This window comes from Meleagris gallopavo, chromosome 6 (genome assembly GCF_000146605.3).
Source record: "Meleagris gallopavo isolate NT-WF06-2002-E0010 breed Aviagen turkey brand Nicholas breeding stock chromosome 6, Turkey_5.1, whole genome shotgun sequence".
NCBI classification, from domain to species: Eukaryota; Metazoa; Chordata; class Aves; order Galliformes; family Phasianidae; genus Meleagris; species Meleagris gallopavo.
The window spans coordinates 9,008,260-9,028,004 of record NC_015016.2 but is presented as its reverse complement, the minus strand read 5'-3'; the positions used below and the strand labels follow the sequence as shown (position 1 = coordinate 9,028,004).

General features: G+C 36.9%; 1 protein-coding gene across 1 annotated transcript in view; it reads left to right on the top strand.

Moving 5' to 3' along the window:
* The window catches only part of ESYT2 (extended synaptotagmin 2), a 66,078-nt gene extending 50,718 nt beyond the window's left edge, over positions 1-15,360 (top strand). Inside the window, exons 15-24 of the mRNA XM_031554018.1 lie at positions 3,912-3,974; positions 5,947-6,021; positions 7,296-7,382; positions 8,085-8,234; positions 8,486-8,874; positions 9,159-9,257; positions 9,980-10,111; positions 11,006-11,111; positions 12,139-12,188; positions 12,290-15,360. Coding sequence (XP_031409878.1) covers positions 3,912-3,974; positions 5,947-6,021; positions 7,296-7,382; positions 8,085-8,234; positions 8,486-8,874; positions 9,159-9,257; positions 9,980-10,111; positions 11,006-11,111; positions 12,139-12,188; positions 12,290-12,335 — 1,197 coding nt within the window. The 3' untranslated portion in view covers positions 12,336-15,360. The remainder of the gene's footprint in view (positions 1-3,911; positions 3,975-5,946; positions 6,022-7,295; positions 7,383-8,084; positions 8,235-8,485; positions 8,875-9,158; positions 9,258-9,979; positions 10,112-11,005; positions 11,112-12,138; positions 12,189-12,289) is intronic.
* Positions 15,361-19,745: the final 4,385 nt, after the last annotated feature.

Genomic DNA, 19,745 nt, shown 5'->3' with positions numbered 1-19,745 from the left:
GATCCTGCCAGAGAGTTCCTTAATAAAATGCAGCAAATAGTAGTGAAGACAGCCTTCTAATGTCCATTAGTTTGTGATATGGAGCAACAGTTATGAGACTAAACATGGAAGTCTGCTAGTTTCTCATGTTGTATTTGTTGATTGGGTCAATGTAGTAAATTTTTAATGTATACTTTTAAATATATTTTTATATTTTACATTATATATATAATATATATAATATTATATTATTATATATTTATATATATAAAATATATACTCTATAATAGTAAAATTAATAGCTCATCAGGATTTCTTGTATTTATGAGGAACAAAAGTTAAAAGACAGTGAATTCTTGCTTAAAATTGTGCTCTTTTATATTAATAGCTTTGAGGACTTTTGTCCACGAATTTTATGCTAAAATTGAAATATTTTCTGAATGCATAAGAACTTTTTATTATCTTCAATATTGTTAAGTTATTGCTGATCACTGGTACGTTTTAGATTTGGCATTGGCCTTATTTTCTTTGACAGTGGATCATTATCATAAGTTTCTCTTTTGCATCTTTATTTTCATCATAGTTGTGAACTTGTGAGCACTAGGATGATCTATCAGAAATATGTTTTATGTGAAAGAGAAATGCCTTAGAAGTCTGGTTTCTGAATTGTCTTAGTTGGGTCTGCCGTGTAAATCTGAACTACCAAGAGTAAATCGATAAAGTGATGTTCATTAATAAAAACTTTTCACCTTAGTGTGCTTCAGAAAGTTGTTTAACAGATGAGACTATTTGTAATGAGAAATATTTTTGTTATCTGCTGTTTTCTCTGGAATCCTTTGACTGTTTTCTTTAACTTTCTTGTGTAGTAAAGCTGCTTAAGCATTCATTCTGCCACAATCCCATCACTCTGCTTTCTCCTTCCATTTCCATCTTCCTAAGAGTATCTACGAGGGAAACTTTGGGTGTGGATACTTAAAAGAGAGGAGAGCATCGGGACTAGTCTTTTGTGAAAACACTACCTCACTCTATAGAGCACTATTTGTGAGTTCTCTGGTATTATTTGTATTGTACCTTTTATCTGCCAGAGTGTGGATTAGTGCTACTAAAGCCACTCACTCTAGTGGAATGAGAGCATGCAATTTGTTTTGCTGCATGGTTTCAACAAGTGTGCATTGTTTTTTGTGCTATTTTTCTTGCATTTTAAAGGCTATTTAAATTTCATTGGTCAGCATATCATTGGGTAAGTAACTAACTTTTTTTCTGATCAAAACCCAATATAAGTTTTGCTACAAAAGCTCTTCCATTTAACTTAAATTGGTCATTCATTTTAAGAAATAAAATGCATCTTATCCTAGCACACTGGGTGCTGGTCACTTGTTGGTTTTTACTGCAGAAAAATGAACCAGTGTGAAATACTAAAACCAACATCCCTACCATTTTTTTTAATTGTGATGCACTCAGTGTTTGCAAGAACTTGTAACCTCTCCACACAGGTTCGAGTGTTCTTTAAAAATTTTAAAATGGCTGTGATTCTTTGTGCATCACCAGACTCTGAAATTCCCTTGTAAATTCTGTTTCACTCCATATTGCTCCTTGTTTTGCAAATTCCCAAGCTCCTTTTTATTTCATTTTTCCCCCTCCCCAAGTTAGTCTGTAGTCGGTTAAATCCAAGCTAGGGAGAACCACAAGTCAGTATTTTTTCCTTGAATTCAGCATTAAAGGATGATCGCAAACTAATGAGCCTGTGAACGCTTACATCTGTAAACACAACCATGGTGTCCCCTAAAGGAATGAGTCTTTGTTCACAATAAGAACTCTTTTGCCAGAAAGTTAGTTATGCCATTGTAGATAGTGCAGATTTACTTTGTAGCCTGCTACTTTTGTTTCATATCAGTGACTTAAATACACTCTTCTTTCTTTGAAAAAAAACAACAAAACGAAATCCTTTTTTTGGTCCTTTCAATTAGTTTCTGAATAGAAGTTCATCTGAAAGTATCAAAAGCTTTGCATCCATTGCCAAAGCGTGTTAAAATTTAACATATAAGATTTATTTATTACCAATTTATTACCATATATATTCATATTTGTGAGGAAATACACATCACATAGAGGTGTTGTAAGGATTCAAACAATGTACTGTATGCTTCAGTTGACAACCAGTAAGTAGTTGCTGCGGTAATTATAAAAAGTACAGATAGTTCATAAGAAAATAATAATCAAAATTTTTGATAAAAGCAAAATCCTGGTGTTTTTGTCAATCCTAGGGTCATTGTCTTACAGCGTGTCAGGTGGACAGAATGGCACCTGTTCAGATACAAGACAAAGCTTTCCAAATCCCTGAAGCTCTCTTGGAGTCAACATGAGCTGTGTTAAGATAGCCAGGTCTGAGTTCCCTCCAGCAGTGCTGTTACTGTGCTTGTTCTGCAGTGCATGGCTGCCGGAGTGGCAGCAAGCAGGGAACAGGATTCTTTACTGCAGGGCAGGAGGGAGGAGAGGACTGTCTAGGCTGGAGATAACAGCTTCAGCACAGTCTTAGAACCACACCTTGTTTTCAAGGGCTTCTTTAAGTGTGAGGTCTTACGCAAACATTTGCACTTTTAAATCCAGGTATTTAATTGACATGTCTGAGTTATTTTTTGTGGGTGTGTATGTGCTTAGTGGAGGTTTGCTTTATAAGGAGGAGAGGAAAATCCAAAGACCTGAGCGCTCTAATTCTTTCTAGATGCTTTTATTGATTGCTGGGAACCTAGATTGAGAACTCCTAATTCAGATATTTACACATCTATTTACACATCTAAACCTGTATTATCTGAAGATAAGGAATTTGAGTAGTGTTCTTAGTATAATTTCTGAAAATGCATAATCATAACTACTGTTATGATATCATTAGTTCATGATTATATTTGTTGTATGTATAACATATATTATTGATATTTTAAATCAGCTCTTACAGATCAGTGATTGTCTTCTGGTCATCAGGTGAAATTTAGAAACTTCTAAAACACCATTTGAACCCCAGGCAAGAATTAGTGAGTTAACAAGTAATAAGTTGTACTCCAAAGCATATCAAATTAGCATCTGGCTTAATAATAAACCAGCTTGTTAGTTGCCATATAATGTGTGGGTTTGCTGTTAGGATTTACTGCAAATGTCATTGGCCATTACAGAATGCCAGCCTAATGATTTACGCCATTGTTGCAGTTATTGGTGTAGTTTTTTTGGATTACCATCCCCTTTCCATGTAATTGTAGAGACAGAACCACAGCAAAATAATTTTGTCACCCGAGACAAGTCCTTTATTGGCTTTCTTTACTGAATACTCCCATTTCTTCTCATGGTCTCCTTCCTCCAAGCCTTTCAGCCCTCTTCCTCATGGACCTGTAGCTTGTTACCTTTTCACCTGAAGTCTGGCTTAAACATATTTGCCCCAGCTAATATCCTGTTGGCCTGTCCTTGCTGTGATTCCAGAGGAACTGAGACATGCTCAATAGCCACAAATCATTGGCTGCCTACCTTTATAATTGTTTGGGGCTTTTAAAATCCTTTGAAACAATAATATAATATATATTTAAAAAAAAAACAACAAAAAACACCAAACCACTATTTCATGAACTTTCTTTATTATTTTTAGAAGACCTGGTGAGGGAAATAGAAGTGGAAAGTGTCTTAGTTTTAAAGCACAGTACAAACATCCAGAGAGGACAGGAAGCAAAAGTTTTGTTAGATTTTATTTACTTATTTATTTGGGTGATTCCTTCATTGTTTTATTAGAAATATTGTTGTGGTCTTTTTTTGGAGTGTTTTTTCTTTTCTTTTTTCTTTTTTTTTTTTGCTTTGTCCTGTGTTGTCATATAATAATTAACCTAATGATATTGCTTCTTTGCATGACTTTATTAACCCTTCCTTGTGTTCATTCTCTCTTGACTTAAAAGCATAATCCATTAGAATTTAATCCTGATGGCTTGAAGAAGTCTGCTGTTCAGAAAGCCCTAAAGGTAAAATTAACATAGTTGTCCATTTAAGGTCACAGTAGTGATTGGAAATGCACGAACATCTGCAACATTTCTCTTCCAACAGAGGATGGAATTTCTTTAGAACAATTCAGTTTTATTTCCAGTTTCAAGAAGTGGCTAAGACTCTGGTGAAGTACTGTGGTCCGGGGGAATTTGAATTTTGCATCAGTTGAGTGGAGTATAGGCTGCTTTAGGAGATCAGTATAAAGTAATCCTGAGAACTGGTATGAATTAATATTTAAAGATCAAAGCTGACATGAAAGCTAAGACATCTTTTATATACTGAACAATGCTTCACTGGTCAATTTGGAGTGACTAACCAGTATCTTAATGTGGTTCTGAAATTTTTCTGTTAGATGTTTTCAGAAGGTTTTACATCATTTATATGAATGCTGAATAAATTCAACCCAGCCATTTGATATGGAAGACATGCTGTTGAGAAGCAGAGTTGGAAGGCATAAGCCAAGTTCTTAGCTTAAGAACTTGGACAATAGGCAAGCTCATATAGTCTGAATATCCTGTCAACAGCAAATCTGTCAGTGGCAGATGTTAGTGGTGCATTGTGTGTGTGTGTATGTATTACTACCTATTTAGCCATATTTATAATATGAATTTAAAATGTTGCTTATTCTGATATATAAATAGAAATGGTCTTTTTGCAAACTTGGGTGGTTTCTTGATTTTATGAAGAAAGGAAACTTTAGGCACCTTTTTATGGATGAAGTAAAAATGGAACAAATTTTGCTTAGCATTTTTAACACCATCAGTTAGAGTGTAATCTAGCTTTCTTTGTATTCTATAAACCTTTGTGTTCCATTGCCTCTGATCAGAGCTACACTGTTTTGATTAGAAATCACAAAAAGAGATGCAGCATTCATCCAAGAAAGGAGTAATTTCCTACCAGCTTTTTTTTCTAAGGGGAAGTATTGTTATAACCAGTGTGTAACGTTAAAATCAAGTAGTACTAGTGAAAGTATGATGACGTCAAAGATGTAAATTCAGATCCAAAAATATCTTAAATACTCTCATTCTTAAATTTTAAATTATTTGAATTGGTTGTGACCTTACATGCATTAAGCAGATCTTAACTAACTTGCTGTTTACAGTGCCTATGAGCAGTTTCCTACAGAGTAGAGCTCAAAGTATATTATTAACCATGCATACTATATTTTCTAGGCCTTTAAAACTTCATTAACACCTTCTTGAGATGATTAACTTTCATGTCTAACTTTTTCTCATGTAAATTAATTTTTTTTCGATAAGTATGTAGTTCAGAATGTATCTTTGTGTATATAATTTGATTCTAAACCCATGTTTATTTTCACAGTTTGATGTAATGCTATTCAGCTGGTGAGCAAGGCTCAGATATGGCAGATGATTGTTTCTCTGATAAAAGAATTTGGTAAACTGTAGAAATATACATTAAGTTCATTATAGTGCATCTTCTTCCCCCCAAAACTGAAAAGGGGAGAATATCAATGTTCTGATATTACATCCATTTTAATTAATCTACTGCAGTATACATAAAGTGAGCTTTCCAAGTTTGTGTTTTCTCTGTATCTCCCATCTGCATGAAATTCTCATTTTGCAATGTTAACTATGCTTCATGGATTCTGGGAGTTGTTTTAATGCTCATTAAAAGATAACAGTTTGCATTGTATCAGTTTCATCCAAAGAAAACAGAAAGGAGTCTAGAACTCCTGTTTAATTCTAGTGGTTTATTTTAGCTTACTTGGAGTAGTTGGACATCTTCGTGTTAATGTGTTTTCAACTTACTAATGAGACTGCCATTCCAGCCTGTTGAATAAAATTGTACAATATTGAGAATAGTAGATACACATATAATAGAATGCAAATGATTTGTACTTCTGAGATGAAAATATTTAAGTTTCAGAGGAGGCAATTAGGAGGGGAGTTTATTCTGAGGACAAAGTTTTTGCTTTTTCTTTACCAGTCAGGAAAGAAACTAAACAGCAATCCCAACCCACTTGTTTTGCTGTCAGTTGGACATAAGGCACAGGAAAGTAAGGTAAGTTGCTGCTCTCAATATCTGGTTCTGTCTATAGGCATTTGGTGGCTCTGTTCACTTGGTATTGGCTGTGAAGTGGTTGAGTGCATTCAGTGCACTAAAATGTGTCGCCAGAACTGAAACTGCCAACATGAAGCCAGGGATTGGATAGGTACTTAATTCAAGCTGTCCTTGAGTAGAGACCAGATTTATAACTATTTTAGATGTCCATTTGCAGTAGGTTATGATCTGCAATTGGGATTTCTACCATAGTGATTGTGTAAGTAACACTGCACACAAAGAGCAGGCTTCAAAAACACTGATCAAGATAAAATACGTAGAATCACAGAATTACAGAAATATCCAGATTGGAAGGAATTTCTGAAGATCATCAGAATCAATTTTATGAAATCAGTGGTTCTGTGTGGATGAGAAGCCAGCAATGTGCACTTACAGACTGGAAGGCCAATTGTATCTGGGGCTGCATCAAAAGAGGGGTGGCCAGGAGGGAGATGGATGGGATTGTCCCTCATTTGCTCTGCCCTCATGAGACCCCATCAGGAGTACTGTGTCCAGCCTGGGGACCTTAGGTGTGCTGGAGCACTATGTAGCTGTCTTGAATATTTCCAGAAAATGACATTCCGCCACTTCTATGGGCAATCTATACCAGTGTTTAGTTGTTCTCGTGGTAAATAATTTTTTTAACATATGTAGACAAAAATTTACCTTAAGTACTTGGTGGTTGTCTCTTATGCTGTCACTGTGCACCCTTGTGAAAGAGTACCACCAGCTGGTCAATAGCTGTCTTTCACATAATGGAATATTGTGATCCCATCGCCCCTGCACATCTTTTTCTCTAAAAGAAATGCAATTCCTTCAAACCTCTTTCATGTGTCAAGTTCTCCAACTCACTGATCATCTCATGGTCTTCCAGTGGACCCTCAACAGCTGCTTTTGTGACTTTTAAATGGACAATGGGACCAAAACTGGTCACAGAGTTAGACTGCATATAAGAAAAAAGTTATTCACAGTAAGGGTGGTGAAGCACTGGCACAGATTGCCCAGAGGTGTGGTGAATATCTTATCCTGGAGACACTCAAGGTCAGGCTGGACAGGGCTCCTGATCGAGCTGTAGGTGTCCCTGTTCCTTGGAGGGGAGTTGGATTAGTTGACTTTTGAAGGTCCCTTTATGTATTTTGCAAAGATAAATAAAAAAAAGTACTCTTGACACAAGCTTTAATAGACATTTTTTTAATAATTTGTCTGCTTCCTGTTATTTTTTTCTCTAATTTTAGATTCGATACAAGACCAATGAACCAGTGTGGGAGGAAAACTTCACTTTCTTTGTACACAATCCCAAAAGACAGGATCTTGAAGTTGAGGTACGCTTTAGATATCTTTCTTTTCTAAGGCATTTCAGTAGCAATATATTCAGGTGTTACAGGCTGTTATGACATGAACGTCATATTGTGAATACCATTAATTTTATACTTATTCTTTATTCTTCAAGAATAGGCAATGAAACATTTGTTTGCATTTACTGCTGTAAGTAAAAAAGATTATAACCGGTCTCTCAGAAGAACATAATAGTTGATGGTTGTCATATTTAAAAAGTACGAACAAAAGTAAATTTTGATGTCTGTTTTGAATCTTAACAGTCTTCTCAATTACAAGCAGAAATGCTGTTATGTATGGTTGATTTATTTCTTTTCTTATACTGAGGAAGTCTTCGCTTTATCCAAATAACCCTTTTGCTGTCAACGTGCCATTTGCATCCTCCCTCTAATAATTCTGGGAATTCATTTTAACAGATCGTTTGGAAACCACAGATCAGGGATCAATTAGATGTAGATCTGATGGTTAATCTTCTGTCTTGCTTTTGCTGTAGAAGATGGAGATGTAATAGGTGTGGAGCATATTTGCTATTGTCTTCCTCAGTGTAAATTTATGATCAGGAAAACGTGGCTGAAGAACTATGTTCTGTATGCATTACTGCTTTTGTTTTTAAATAAAACCATTGTTTCCTCTCTCTGAATACTTCCAGTTACATGGTGCCATGTTACTTAGCTGCTGTGTTCCTTTAGGTGAGGGATGAACAGCACCAGTGTTCTCTAGGGAACTTCAAACTGCCGCTAAGCCAGTTGCTGGAGAGTGAAGATTTAACGATGCATCAGCGGTTCCAGTTGAGCAACTCCGGTCCAAACAGCACTATAAACATGAAGATTGCACTCAGGGTACTCTTAAAATTTTTCAAATTGTAAATATTTAAGCATGTTTACAACTAATATGACTTCTGGTATTCTAGCCTTATGAAGTAGACAGTAGATAGATTGTGTCACAATGTCTATTGTAGAGTAAGTGGTAGCATTTTCAGTCCTGGCTTTCTGTCTTAAGTGAACACCTTGTCAGCAGTACTCTTGAAGAAACAAACATGTTCCTCTTTTTTGTAGTATTTTAACATTGCATGTATTTTAACTGTATCTAGGTCCTTTCTCTTGAAAAGCAAGCAAGATCTCCAGATCATCAACACTCAGCACAAGTGAAAAGGCCGTCTGTTTCCAAAGATGCAAGAAAATCATCTTTTAAGCCTCAGGTTCCTGTCTCACCACCACTCGATTCAAGCAAACATGCTCCAGCTTCCCCAGCGACAGACAGTGATAAAAAGACTGATGTGGCTGAAAAGAGCCAGCCTCCTAATGCGAGTCCACAATGGCCAACAGATCTCAGCCGAAGTTCCTCCAGTCTTCATGCCTCTAACTTCAATTATTCTCCCAGCCATCTCTCAGTCAAAGAACCAACTCCTAGCATAGCTTCAGACATATCTCTGCCCATTGCCACACAGGAGCTCCGGCAAAGACTACGGCAACTGGAAAAGTATGATATTAGTTACTTGTTTTTGCATCTAAGTTGCTTTTTTTCTTTTCCTGTAGTTGACAGGAATTCAAGCTCGTTCTTTTGAAGAATGGAGCTGTTGGACAAAGACCTAAACTACAAGCATAATGATACGCTCACATGCTAACTTTTGTGCGCTCTCTTCTTTCACATTGATAAAGCAGAAATTGAAATGGATAAATATTTCTCATTATGTACTACAGTTGGATCTTACTGTAAACATGCTTTTTTAGAACTAAACTTTTGTTCTGCTTTTTCCCCCAAAGCGGAACAACTCTGGGGCAGTCTCCATTAGGACAGATACAGCTAACAATTCGTCATAGTTCACAAAGAAACAAATTGATTGTGGTGGTGCATTCCTGCAGGTGAGCATCAGAGACCAAATTTTATTTCTGTGCATGTTTCTTTGTAAACGTTAGCATAGCTTGACTAACTCTCTGAAGTTGACTGTTGGACCATCTTTGTTGATTTCAAATTACATGCTGGCTGTAATTGTGAATATACTAAGTCATACAGAGAGCAGTAAAAATGTTGTTGAAGACTTTGCTGTGATTTTTTTTATTTGCCTGTGTCTGATTGCAGTTTAAATGGTGTGTAAATTTCTATTGGTAATATCTAGAAGCTAAAGCCTCTAAAGAGCCTCAAGTTTTTCATAGAATAACAAAAATCACGTGATTTTTGGAAAGCCATGCCTAAACACTGAAGTGAATTTAAGAAACATTGTATTCTCAGCTCTGCTCTCTGCCTACAGTTTTTCTGATTTTGTACAAGTTACTGCTTGGTATTTTTTTTAGGGTTGTTTTTTTTTTTTTTTTTCCCCCCCACTGTTCTACATATCAGGTTGTAACCAATCTCCCCATACTATGTGCAGAATATTCCACAACTGATTTATGTGCTTTATCTCTAGAGATTTTTTTTTTCCCAGCAAATTTGGTACTTGATGCATGAGAAACACCAAAAATATGTATGTGGTGATGAAAAGAAGTTTAAGTAAAGAGTGCTAAATTAAGAGATAGTAATGTAGATATATTTAGCAGTGTTTCATTTATTTTCTAAAGCATTTTTTCCTGTTTTTCACTTGTCACAGAAATCTAATTGCATTTTCAGAAGAAGGATCTGATCCATACGTTCGAATGTATTTATTGCCTGATAAGAGAAGATCGGGAAGAAGAAAAACACATGTATCAAAGAAGACATTAAACCCAGTGTTTGATCAAATGTATGTTCTAAGTTATGTGTGGTAGTTTTAGACCATCTAATCATAAAGCTCACAAACCAAGGTTTCTCTACTTACCTAAATGTGTGAGTTATTGGAACTCCCAGTTGTCACCACCAGATTTGGTCATAACTTTTTCTTCAGTTGTAATAGCTCTTCCCATCCTCCCATTCCTTGTTCTGTCTGTAGCCCTGCTCACTCTGTTACCAGCCCCTTCTCTCTTCTGCCTTACCCCATGTCTGTTACATGCTGTTTGTGCTGGTAGCTAAGAAGCAGTGTGCTTTAGTTGGGCAAATGGTCAGCTGGAGGCTCTGGCAGGTATACCTGGTAGTGCAATTCACTCCTGTTTATTCCAGGTTGCTTTTACTGTCCGCTTTGAAGTAAAGGATATTGCAAAGCCATAAAGCGACTGTAGTGACAAACAGATGTAGATTGTGGTACAATCAAGTGCTAATTCTCCGTAAGTTTCAGATCTAGAAAACAAAAACATTCTTTCTTAAAAGTTAGTAGGTTTCTTTAGTTTGAAAACAAGCTCTAGGGGAAGGAGAATCAAAGCCAATTAGTTTTTGTTCTCTTTTCCGGAGAAAGTGGTGCTGAGCTGTCAAGATATCAGGATGCCTTCACTTTCTTTACTTGTTTTTACTGCTGGACAGATGTCTCTAACATCTGATGTTGATGTTGAGTATTGATAATGATCATTGTATAGAGGAAAGTATTTTGGCAGAACTTTGGGATTTTTCAAATCCAAGTTTTGAGTTTATCTCAAAGCTTTTTTTTGTTTTCTGTAGTTTGCCAACGGAGATGATTTGATTTTCATCTGAATTATTGTTTAGCTTTAGGATCTGAATTTACACTTAAGCTATGAAATTCTCTCTAAAACATCACTTTGCCTGTCAGATTTGATTTCAGTGTTTCCCTGCCTGAAGTACAGAGAAGAACACTAGATGTAGCAGTGAAGAACAGCGGTGGTTTCTTGTCCAAAGACAAAGGGCTTCTTGGCAAAGTAAGTTGAAAATAAATTCCTTTCATACAGTATGTTGTTATATAGAGACTAAAATCCTCTTGTGATACGAGTTTGTTAGTTTTAACTGACTTATTCGATTCAGGTAGTAAGCTTTTAAAAATGGCTTAGATGTCAGGCTTCATGAAGGGAAGGAATAAATTGCAGAGGATGAGAGGATAGATGTGGGGTGGTAATCTTTTAAAGAATGGTAAGTTTTGAGGTTGGCAGTAACAACAAAAACAACCCTGCATGTCTGATGTAGTAATTATACAGTCAGAGAAAGAAAATAACCAGTAGAAAACTAGGGATATCTCAGAAAATGGTCTGACAAAATTGGTAGTCTTGAACACAGGTGGCTCTGACATGTTATTAGCAGTAGCTGTGAGAGGATAGCTTTTGCTTTATATCAAACAAGAAAGACAAGCAAGATACACATTGTCTAAAAGCACACAACACATTTAGCTTTAGTAATTAATACTCTAGATTGTGAAATCCAGGAAAAAGAACTGCTACTGGAGACTCCCAATACCAAAACCAGCTATTGTGTTTTTGCCTTGCCTTCTGTAGGCACTCATTAAATCACTCTCTTTTCTACACATGTGATTTGGGCATCCAAATAGAAATAGGAAGTTCTTATACCCATGCAGATTCAGATTGCTGTAATCAAGTTTTGTGAAGAGGCTAAGATAGATCAGGATTGTGGTCAGTTTGTGATGAGTGGTATTCTTAAATTTTTCATTTTACAGGGAAGACTGTTGGCCTAAATACATCATCTGATTGCTGTATGCCTGCTTCAGAACTTATTACTTAAGGGTGCAGATTTTTAGGTCAAAGCTAGCAATTTCAGACTTCATTACACGTCTACAGTTGATAGGTAGATCTATGATGGAAGACATGTAAATAGTAAAATATGTTGTTTGTTAATGGCATTACTTGTCCTGTAGTATTGAGGATTTTCAAATTTAGTCTTCAAAAAACTAAATAGAATGAAAGACAATGCATTAAGTACGAATTTAACTTTCCATAGGTACTGATACCTCTGGCATCTGAAGAACTTGCTAAAGGCTGGACCCAGTGGTAAGTGTAGTATTTCCTTTATTTATAATATTACCTACCAATAACTGGTGTGTTAATAACATATGTTTTTAAAAAAAGTTTCCTTTTTTTTTTTTTTTAAGGTATGATTTAACAGAAGATGGTACAAGACCACATGGTGCGAGCTAGGCCCATGGATGCTGGCAATTCCCCACACCTACTTATGCCAAGCTTTATATATTTTTAAAGCATTGCTCTCACAGATGCACCAATATTATTTTTATAGCTTTACCAATTTAGTTGTTAGACACATCCCCAATAATTTTATAATGCTCGGCCATTTTATGTAGACATATCCTTTCTCATTGTTAAACTTTGTATTTTAATTTGCTCAACAATTTTACGTGTTACTGTCATGTGCAATAATACAGTAATGTAACCTTTTGTGTTTAAATTGATCTTTATGGCAGTTATACCAATTAGAAAGTGAAAAGACGTTCTGCTGTTTTCCTGCCTTGTTTTATATTTCACCAAGATATACTGTACTATGTAAATATATACTATTTTTTTATAATTCTTTCATGCTGGTTTGAATTCAGAAGAAAATTGGATAAAGGATATAGATATTTTCTTGTAAATGCATGTTATTTCTTCAAATGAATCTCTTTTGTCTTTGCAGCACAATGGTCTTAATGTTTATCATTTTGTGATAGTCTTCAAAAACAAAGTGCAGAAAAATGTTTTTACTTTATCATGCTTCTGGCCCAGCGTGGCAAATTTAAAATGTACAAAACATTAACATTTTAATATTTATATATAAATGTATTATTCAAAAACCATGCTATAGAATATTATAAACAAAAAGGAAAATTCTATAAATATTGTATAAAAAGAGGTCCATGAATCAGTTTATAAATTTGAGCTTTCATGTAATGGAGTAAACATTACCAACAGTGGAGTTTTATTATACAGGTTCATTGGGTTTTGTTATTTATTCCTGCACTCTACAGTACTAGACACACTGCAGACGTGAGAACAGGGCTTTGTCCGTATTACGAGCAGAATCTCTAGCTATTCAGAACTGTCCTTGCTGCCTTGTTTCTCTGATAAGGTATACAAATCAGCTTGCATTGTAAGTTCGTATAGTGGGCATATGTTATATGTTAAAATAACAAAACATGTTATTTTTATTATACAGTGCTGTGCTAAATAGTTATGATGCTGTACCTTCTCTAATACTACAATGGAACACCAGTATGTGAGAAAGTGTGAAACTGAGTTGAAACTGTCTTTACAGTTGCCTCACTGCTACTTAATGTGTTTGGTGCATGGAGTGGTCCACACAGCTTTCTTGAGAAATCATGGCATTGTGCTGAAGCATTGCCATAGCCTGCTGCAAGATCAGCAGTGCACAGTTAGCACAACCTGATGGAAGTAGACAGTTGGGAGTTGAAGGAAGAGTATCAGCCTCAAGAGCTGAGCTCACAACTGTAGTTTTTATGAATTAAGGGGAACTTTTTTGTAACTAGAACTAGTTTTCTTGACTGTTATATTAAAAAAAAAAAGTGCATTATGAATCCAAGAGAACAGTTCAGCTCTTTCAGAGCCAGCAGCCTCCTTCTTGGATGAGTATGCAATTAGACAGACAAAGTATGTTGCTTAGTTTAAGATTCTAGAATGTTCTCTCAACCAAGAAAGAATTTTAAAGCAGAATAATAAACTCCTGAAATTAGCTTTATTGTAAAAGTACTGACAGAACCTTAATTCTAGATGTAGAATATGCCTACATGACTAGATGTACCAAAGTGCCTACCATAGATTTTTGTAGCTTTTTGTCATTTTCCAGTTTAAGAGTTTGACTCATTTCAGTTTGTCTGAATTTGGTTTGATATGAACATTTGTCAAATGACATACATACATCTCTGTGCAGTGATGGCCTGCGTATTGTCACAGTTTGAACAAGACAATTTTAGTAAACAAGCCTGATTGTAAGAAAACATTTCTTTTTGAAGGCTTCACTCTATATCACAGTTGTATGAGTGTCTCTATATATGTATACACTCATCTGTTCATATTAGATTCCCTTTGCTAGTTCTCCATTAAAATGTTGGGAATGGAAAGACAGAGAATGATTGTTAATGCAGTTGAAATGCAGAAAGTGAAAGCTGCTGTAACTAAGAGATGCACATGCTGTCGTTCAGCACGGCTGTCTTTGCCTTGGTTCAGCCAGAGGTGGATGGACTTTAGTTCTTGGCCAGGACTCACCAGTTTCATCCCTAGCCTACAAATAAGTCATTAGACTGATTTGGTGTTTCAAGGTGTAAGTGAGGTGTGAGGACAGATGTTAGATGTTTCTGCGCTTAAACAAAAAAGAGTGTGTATTTTGTCTTCTGAAGTCTCCAGAGGAAAAGATGCAGTGTTTGGGTAAATGCGAGGTGATATCACAAAGTGAAGAAGTGAATAAATTATATAGGATAGGTTTTCAAAATAGCTCAGGACCCCACATTAGGAATAGGATCTCAAGAGAAGTGCAGTTCCTAATTAAGAATCTAAGATGGATATATATATATATTTTTTTTGTAATTTAACAACAGTATTTTCAGTTGACAGGTAATCATTTGTGGATGATTTTTATTTAGAAGTGTTTTCCCCTGTGAATTTGGATCAGAATTTAACTGGCTGTTCTAGGTAGTGGAATCAAACCTCTGTGTCATAGTTACAAAGTTCTAAGTGTTCTGTTTGTGTGGAAGAAGAAAGGACAAACACTCTTCCTCTGGACAGATATTGCACCTCATTATCAAGTCGGTGTGTTTGGTATCAGCTGATCTCTGTTCATGTAGTTCTTGTTTATTCTGTGCCTTAAAATATGAACATATGAAGAAGTTTAAGAAGTGGCTAAAACTGAGCTTTGTTACCTGTATGTACCAACATGTTCTCTACTGCTGAAACTGTTTTTAGAATAACTGCTTCACTGATGAGAAAACCAGCTCTCTTTTACCACGGTGGCATAACCCAAACTCAAATCAGCATGTATATCACATGAGTTTGGAATAAAAGAATTTTAATTTTGTCTTGAATCCTTTATCAGAGCTGCAGCTAATGGTGAGAGTTGAATGAGAACAAAGGGTAATCAATTTTGTACAGATTGCCTTTTTTGCTCATGTAATTCTACATTATGATGCATGTATTTATTCAATAAATGGTTCATATGGAAGTCAGTGTGTCGCTTCCCTCTACACACATACACACTCATTTATTTTCATATTCCTGTCCTATTTGCAATATTATAAGAACTTCTTATGCTCTTAAATATAGTTATATATACCAATCACTCTAATCTAGGTAGCCTTGCTTGGGGGCAGATTGTTGAATTTTACATTGGAGAAAATGAAATGAGAAGTGCAGAATCATAGAACCATAAAATGGTTTGGGTTGGAATGGACCAGCGCAGTGCGGTGGGCAGGGTTGCTGCTCACCCAGTCTGCCTGCCCAGGGCCTTGAACACGGCCGCGGATGGGGCATCCACAGCTTGTCTGGGCAGTCTGTTCCAGTGCCTCACAGCACGCTGAGGAAAATTTTAACTGGTAACATCTAAGCTAAATCTCCACTCTTTTAGCTTAAAGCCACCACCCTCCTCCATCCTAGCACTATCGGATGTGTAAAAAGCCTTTCTTCCTCCTTTTCATAAGCTCCCCTTAAGTACTGGAAGGTCTCCTTGGAGCCTTCTCCTTAAACAAGCCCAGCTCCCTCAATCTCTCCTCGTATGAGAGGGGTTCCAGCCCTCTTACATCTTCGTAGCCCTCTCCAACAGCTCCACATCTTTCTTGTGCTGGAGACCCCAGGCCTGGAAACAGTACTGGATACTCATAAGGGCAGAGTAGAGGTGAACAATCCCCTCCCTCTCCCTGCTGTCACCCCTCTGGTAATGCAGCCAGGATACTGTTGGTCTTCAGGGCTGCAAGCACACACTGCTGTCTCACATCCAGCCTTTCATCCATCAGGACCTCCCAGCTCCTTCTCAGAGTCACTCTCAATGAGTTCTTCTCCCATTCTGTACACATATCTGGGATTGCCCTGGTCCAAGAGCAGCAGGTTCACACATAAGAATTAGTAGGCTCAGTTTAAGTGCTGTTTTTTTTTTTTTCCTCTTAAAATGATCAATTAATCAAATTCTCAGATTTTTACTACTTCCTAACAATTGTCATGAAATACTTTCAAAAGGATCTGGAATTGCATGTAATTGCCTTGGATTTGGAACCATCAAATTTCTACATGGCATTCTTTCATTCCACACCTGCTTGGAAATGCACATATTAGAAGAAAATACAGCTATGTACTTGATAAAGTAGAGAAGTGCCATCGGATCATCTATCTGTTGCAGAAAAATGGCTGTAGAAATGACGCTGTTTGTATTAAGTAATTGTAATAAAAGCCTCTTTCCTGAAACACCTGAAAAGTGTCTGAATTCTTAGTATTAAGTTGTCATCATCTGTAGAGAAAAGCTGCAGAAGTTCATTACCTGGTCAGTGTTGTATTTTGAAAGGACACTTCATTGGTACCAACTATAAAAAAATTATAGGACCTTGTTTTGTTTGGTTTTCTTTTACAGAAGATATCTTCCTTTTTAGCAGAATAAATGGCTTCTGCTTATCACTGGGAAGACAGCAAATGCTGAGTAAAACCATGCTCATGTTCATAACTCCATAAAGGGAAGGTGTGCCTGGCTGACAAACGTCCAGTCAGTCCCAGTGCTGTTCGGGTATCTCCATGTTCCAGACTGGGATCCAAAACAAACCTTCCCTTCAGGTGGCAAGTGGGTCTGCACTTGGAGAGGATGCATTCACAAGATTTATCAGAGAGCAGAAATGATTACATATGACATTCCAGATGGATTTAGTTGTTAATTTGACAGGCTCAGCCAAGACTAGACTTCTTAGAATTTCCTGCTGTGTTTAATCTGTTTTGGGCCATCTTTTAATTTGTATCTTAGAGCAGTATTTGCCGATATGGTTACCAACGCAGTTGTTTGAGGTGTTTTCACAGCAAAGAGCTGAATCCAAAATTAGTTTCCTATGCTTTAATTATTTTATTTAACTCTTTTATTTAACTCATTGTATGCTCTTCTGCAAATTTCTAAGGGTTACAGTTATGCTGTCAATATTCTCTGCCACCTTCTGAAATACATTATTTGAAAACCGCAAAGCAACTACAGTAAGAAATTCACTTTTATTTCTTTCAGTGTTATGCAGTGAGTTTAGCTGCCAGATTAGATGGCAGCTCTGGGAGCAAAGTTCTCTAATCTGTATTCATGCGATAGAGGCAATGCTCTCTGTTCTCACCATCTGCAGGGAATACTGCTTGCCAGTCACCTACGGTGGGATCCAATTTGAGCAGAATGCTGCAGATCTGTTTCTTCAGTTGCAACTGAAGTGAAGCCAGCATGTCTTCCCCTTGTTGCTTTGCGTCCTCAGTAGCCATAAATTTCACTGTAAGGCCTACCTGCCACCCTTCTTCCCTTTAAATTCCGTATGGAAATAGACACAAGGACACACAGTGCTAGTTGAGATCTTCTCACAATGGGGCTGCACGTGCCCACATCCCAGGGGCGGATCCTGCCTGGTGACAACGGGATGCACTCCTGATCATCCCACAGCCCCCAGAGATGGTATGCAAGCAGTGACCATTAGAAGAAAGCTGTGACATCCCGGTAACACAACTGTCCCAATTTCATTCATCAGATGTGTGCTGAGAATCTGCTGAGTAACTGGGTCAACTTGTGTTGTTTTGTTGTGTTTAAGCAGTGTAACTGCTTTTAGCAGACATTACAGCTAGATAACCTGCAGAGGTCCCTTCCAATCTGAGTTATTCTATGATTCTTCAATACATTTTTAATGTAAAGATCAGTAAATGCATTCTTGGGCCTCTGCAATAGGTCTTTGTGGGTATTTTGCTGCCTGCCCCCAAGTTTTTGGAGCTGAGCATGTAGCAACTCTGAGCACACAACAACAACAACAACAACAAAAAGGGAAAGGTTGCAAGCTTTGATAAGTGAGTGTACAAAAAATTAGTAATTAAAAATATTATGCACAGAATTTTAGCTGTAACACAGATAATGCTGGCAAAGCAACAGCTGTCCACAGGTACTGAATGAAGATCATTAATCCTACTGGATGGCTGAGGCAGGATCCCTAGAACAAAAACAGGTGCTCAGATTTAATAGTTGTCGTTTCCACCACTGAATTTCAAATGAGAATTTTTTGTTCTTCAAGTGGATTTGCAAACTAATGTGTCACTCTATAGATCCTCACAAATTGACAAATGAAGCTTACCAAGCACTTCACACAGTTTAATAATTTAATACTCTTCAACACAGTTTTCTTTGCAGCCTTCAACATAGGAGAAATACTTCTGCTAATATTCAAAGTATTTTGCATGATCCCCATTTGGTCTTTGGAAGTTTAGTTCATGTCACCACCTCGCTGTGTTTTCAAACTAGAATTGTTAAGGCCCTTGCTGAGTCTTGTGCAACTTTGTTCTAGGTCATAGCTTTCACTGTATTTAACATACTTTCTAGTGTGTGTTTTTTATTGGAAAATAAGAAATGTTTATTTTTTTAACAAGCAATTTTCTTACAAAGGATTTTAGCTTTGCTTATTTTATCTTTCACGAGACTAAAGTTTTTGGATTTATGGACATGGTGCGCGGTTTTTTTCTCCTGAAAACACTGTTACATTCCTCTAGATGGCATTGCAGACCTTATTTTGAAAATCTTTGCTGCCTGTTCATTTCTTGCACAGCAGTCAAGTGGCCTGGGTCCTGGGCATCCTTGGGAGTGGAGCCTGAAGTCAGCATAGATTAAAAGCAGTGAACAACGGGCATACTCTGGAGCACAGCTGATACTTAAAGAATTGAGTTCCATCATGGGATTTGAGTGCAAAAACTTGAAACCAGTCAGAGGAGACAGAAGTCAGATTACAGTTTAAAACATGGGAAAAGTCCTTGACCATCACACTTGAAACATTATCAAGCTTTAGCCATTTATTTCTAACGGTTGAAGAATGAGGTTAGAAATTCCATCATGCAGACAATTAAAATGGGAAAAGTGAGCAAAGACAAAATTCGAATAGAAAAATATATCTTACAAAACGATTTTTGTTTAAGGGCACGATCATAAAATACACCCAATGACACTGTCAGGAGGTCTTGTGATACTAAACCTGTTTAATGCACACAACAGGAATAGCAGACAGGTGCATCTAAACAGGTGAACTTGTAAGCACTTCTAGGTGCTCCAGCCATATCCCTACGGACTGGGAGAGCCCTGAGCAAGCAGCACAGACCCCTACATTTCCTACTTGTTTCCTTGTGAAGGAAACTGGACAGACAATCAGTAAGAACAGTGCAACGGGCTTTGGTTAGGCTCCTGATCCAGATCAGGAACATGGGGAACACTCTTGTCTCAGCCTTGACAAAGCCAACAGTGATGTGAGAGACAAATAAATGCTGCTATGTTCTGCAACCAATTAGTATGCTGTGTATATATAGCTAGATAAATAGATATCCACACACATATATAAAAACAAATATGAACAAGTAAAT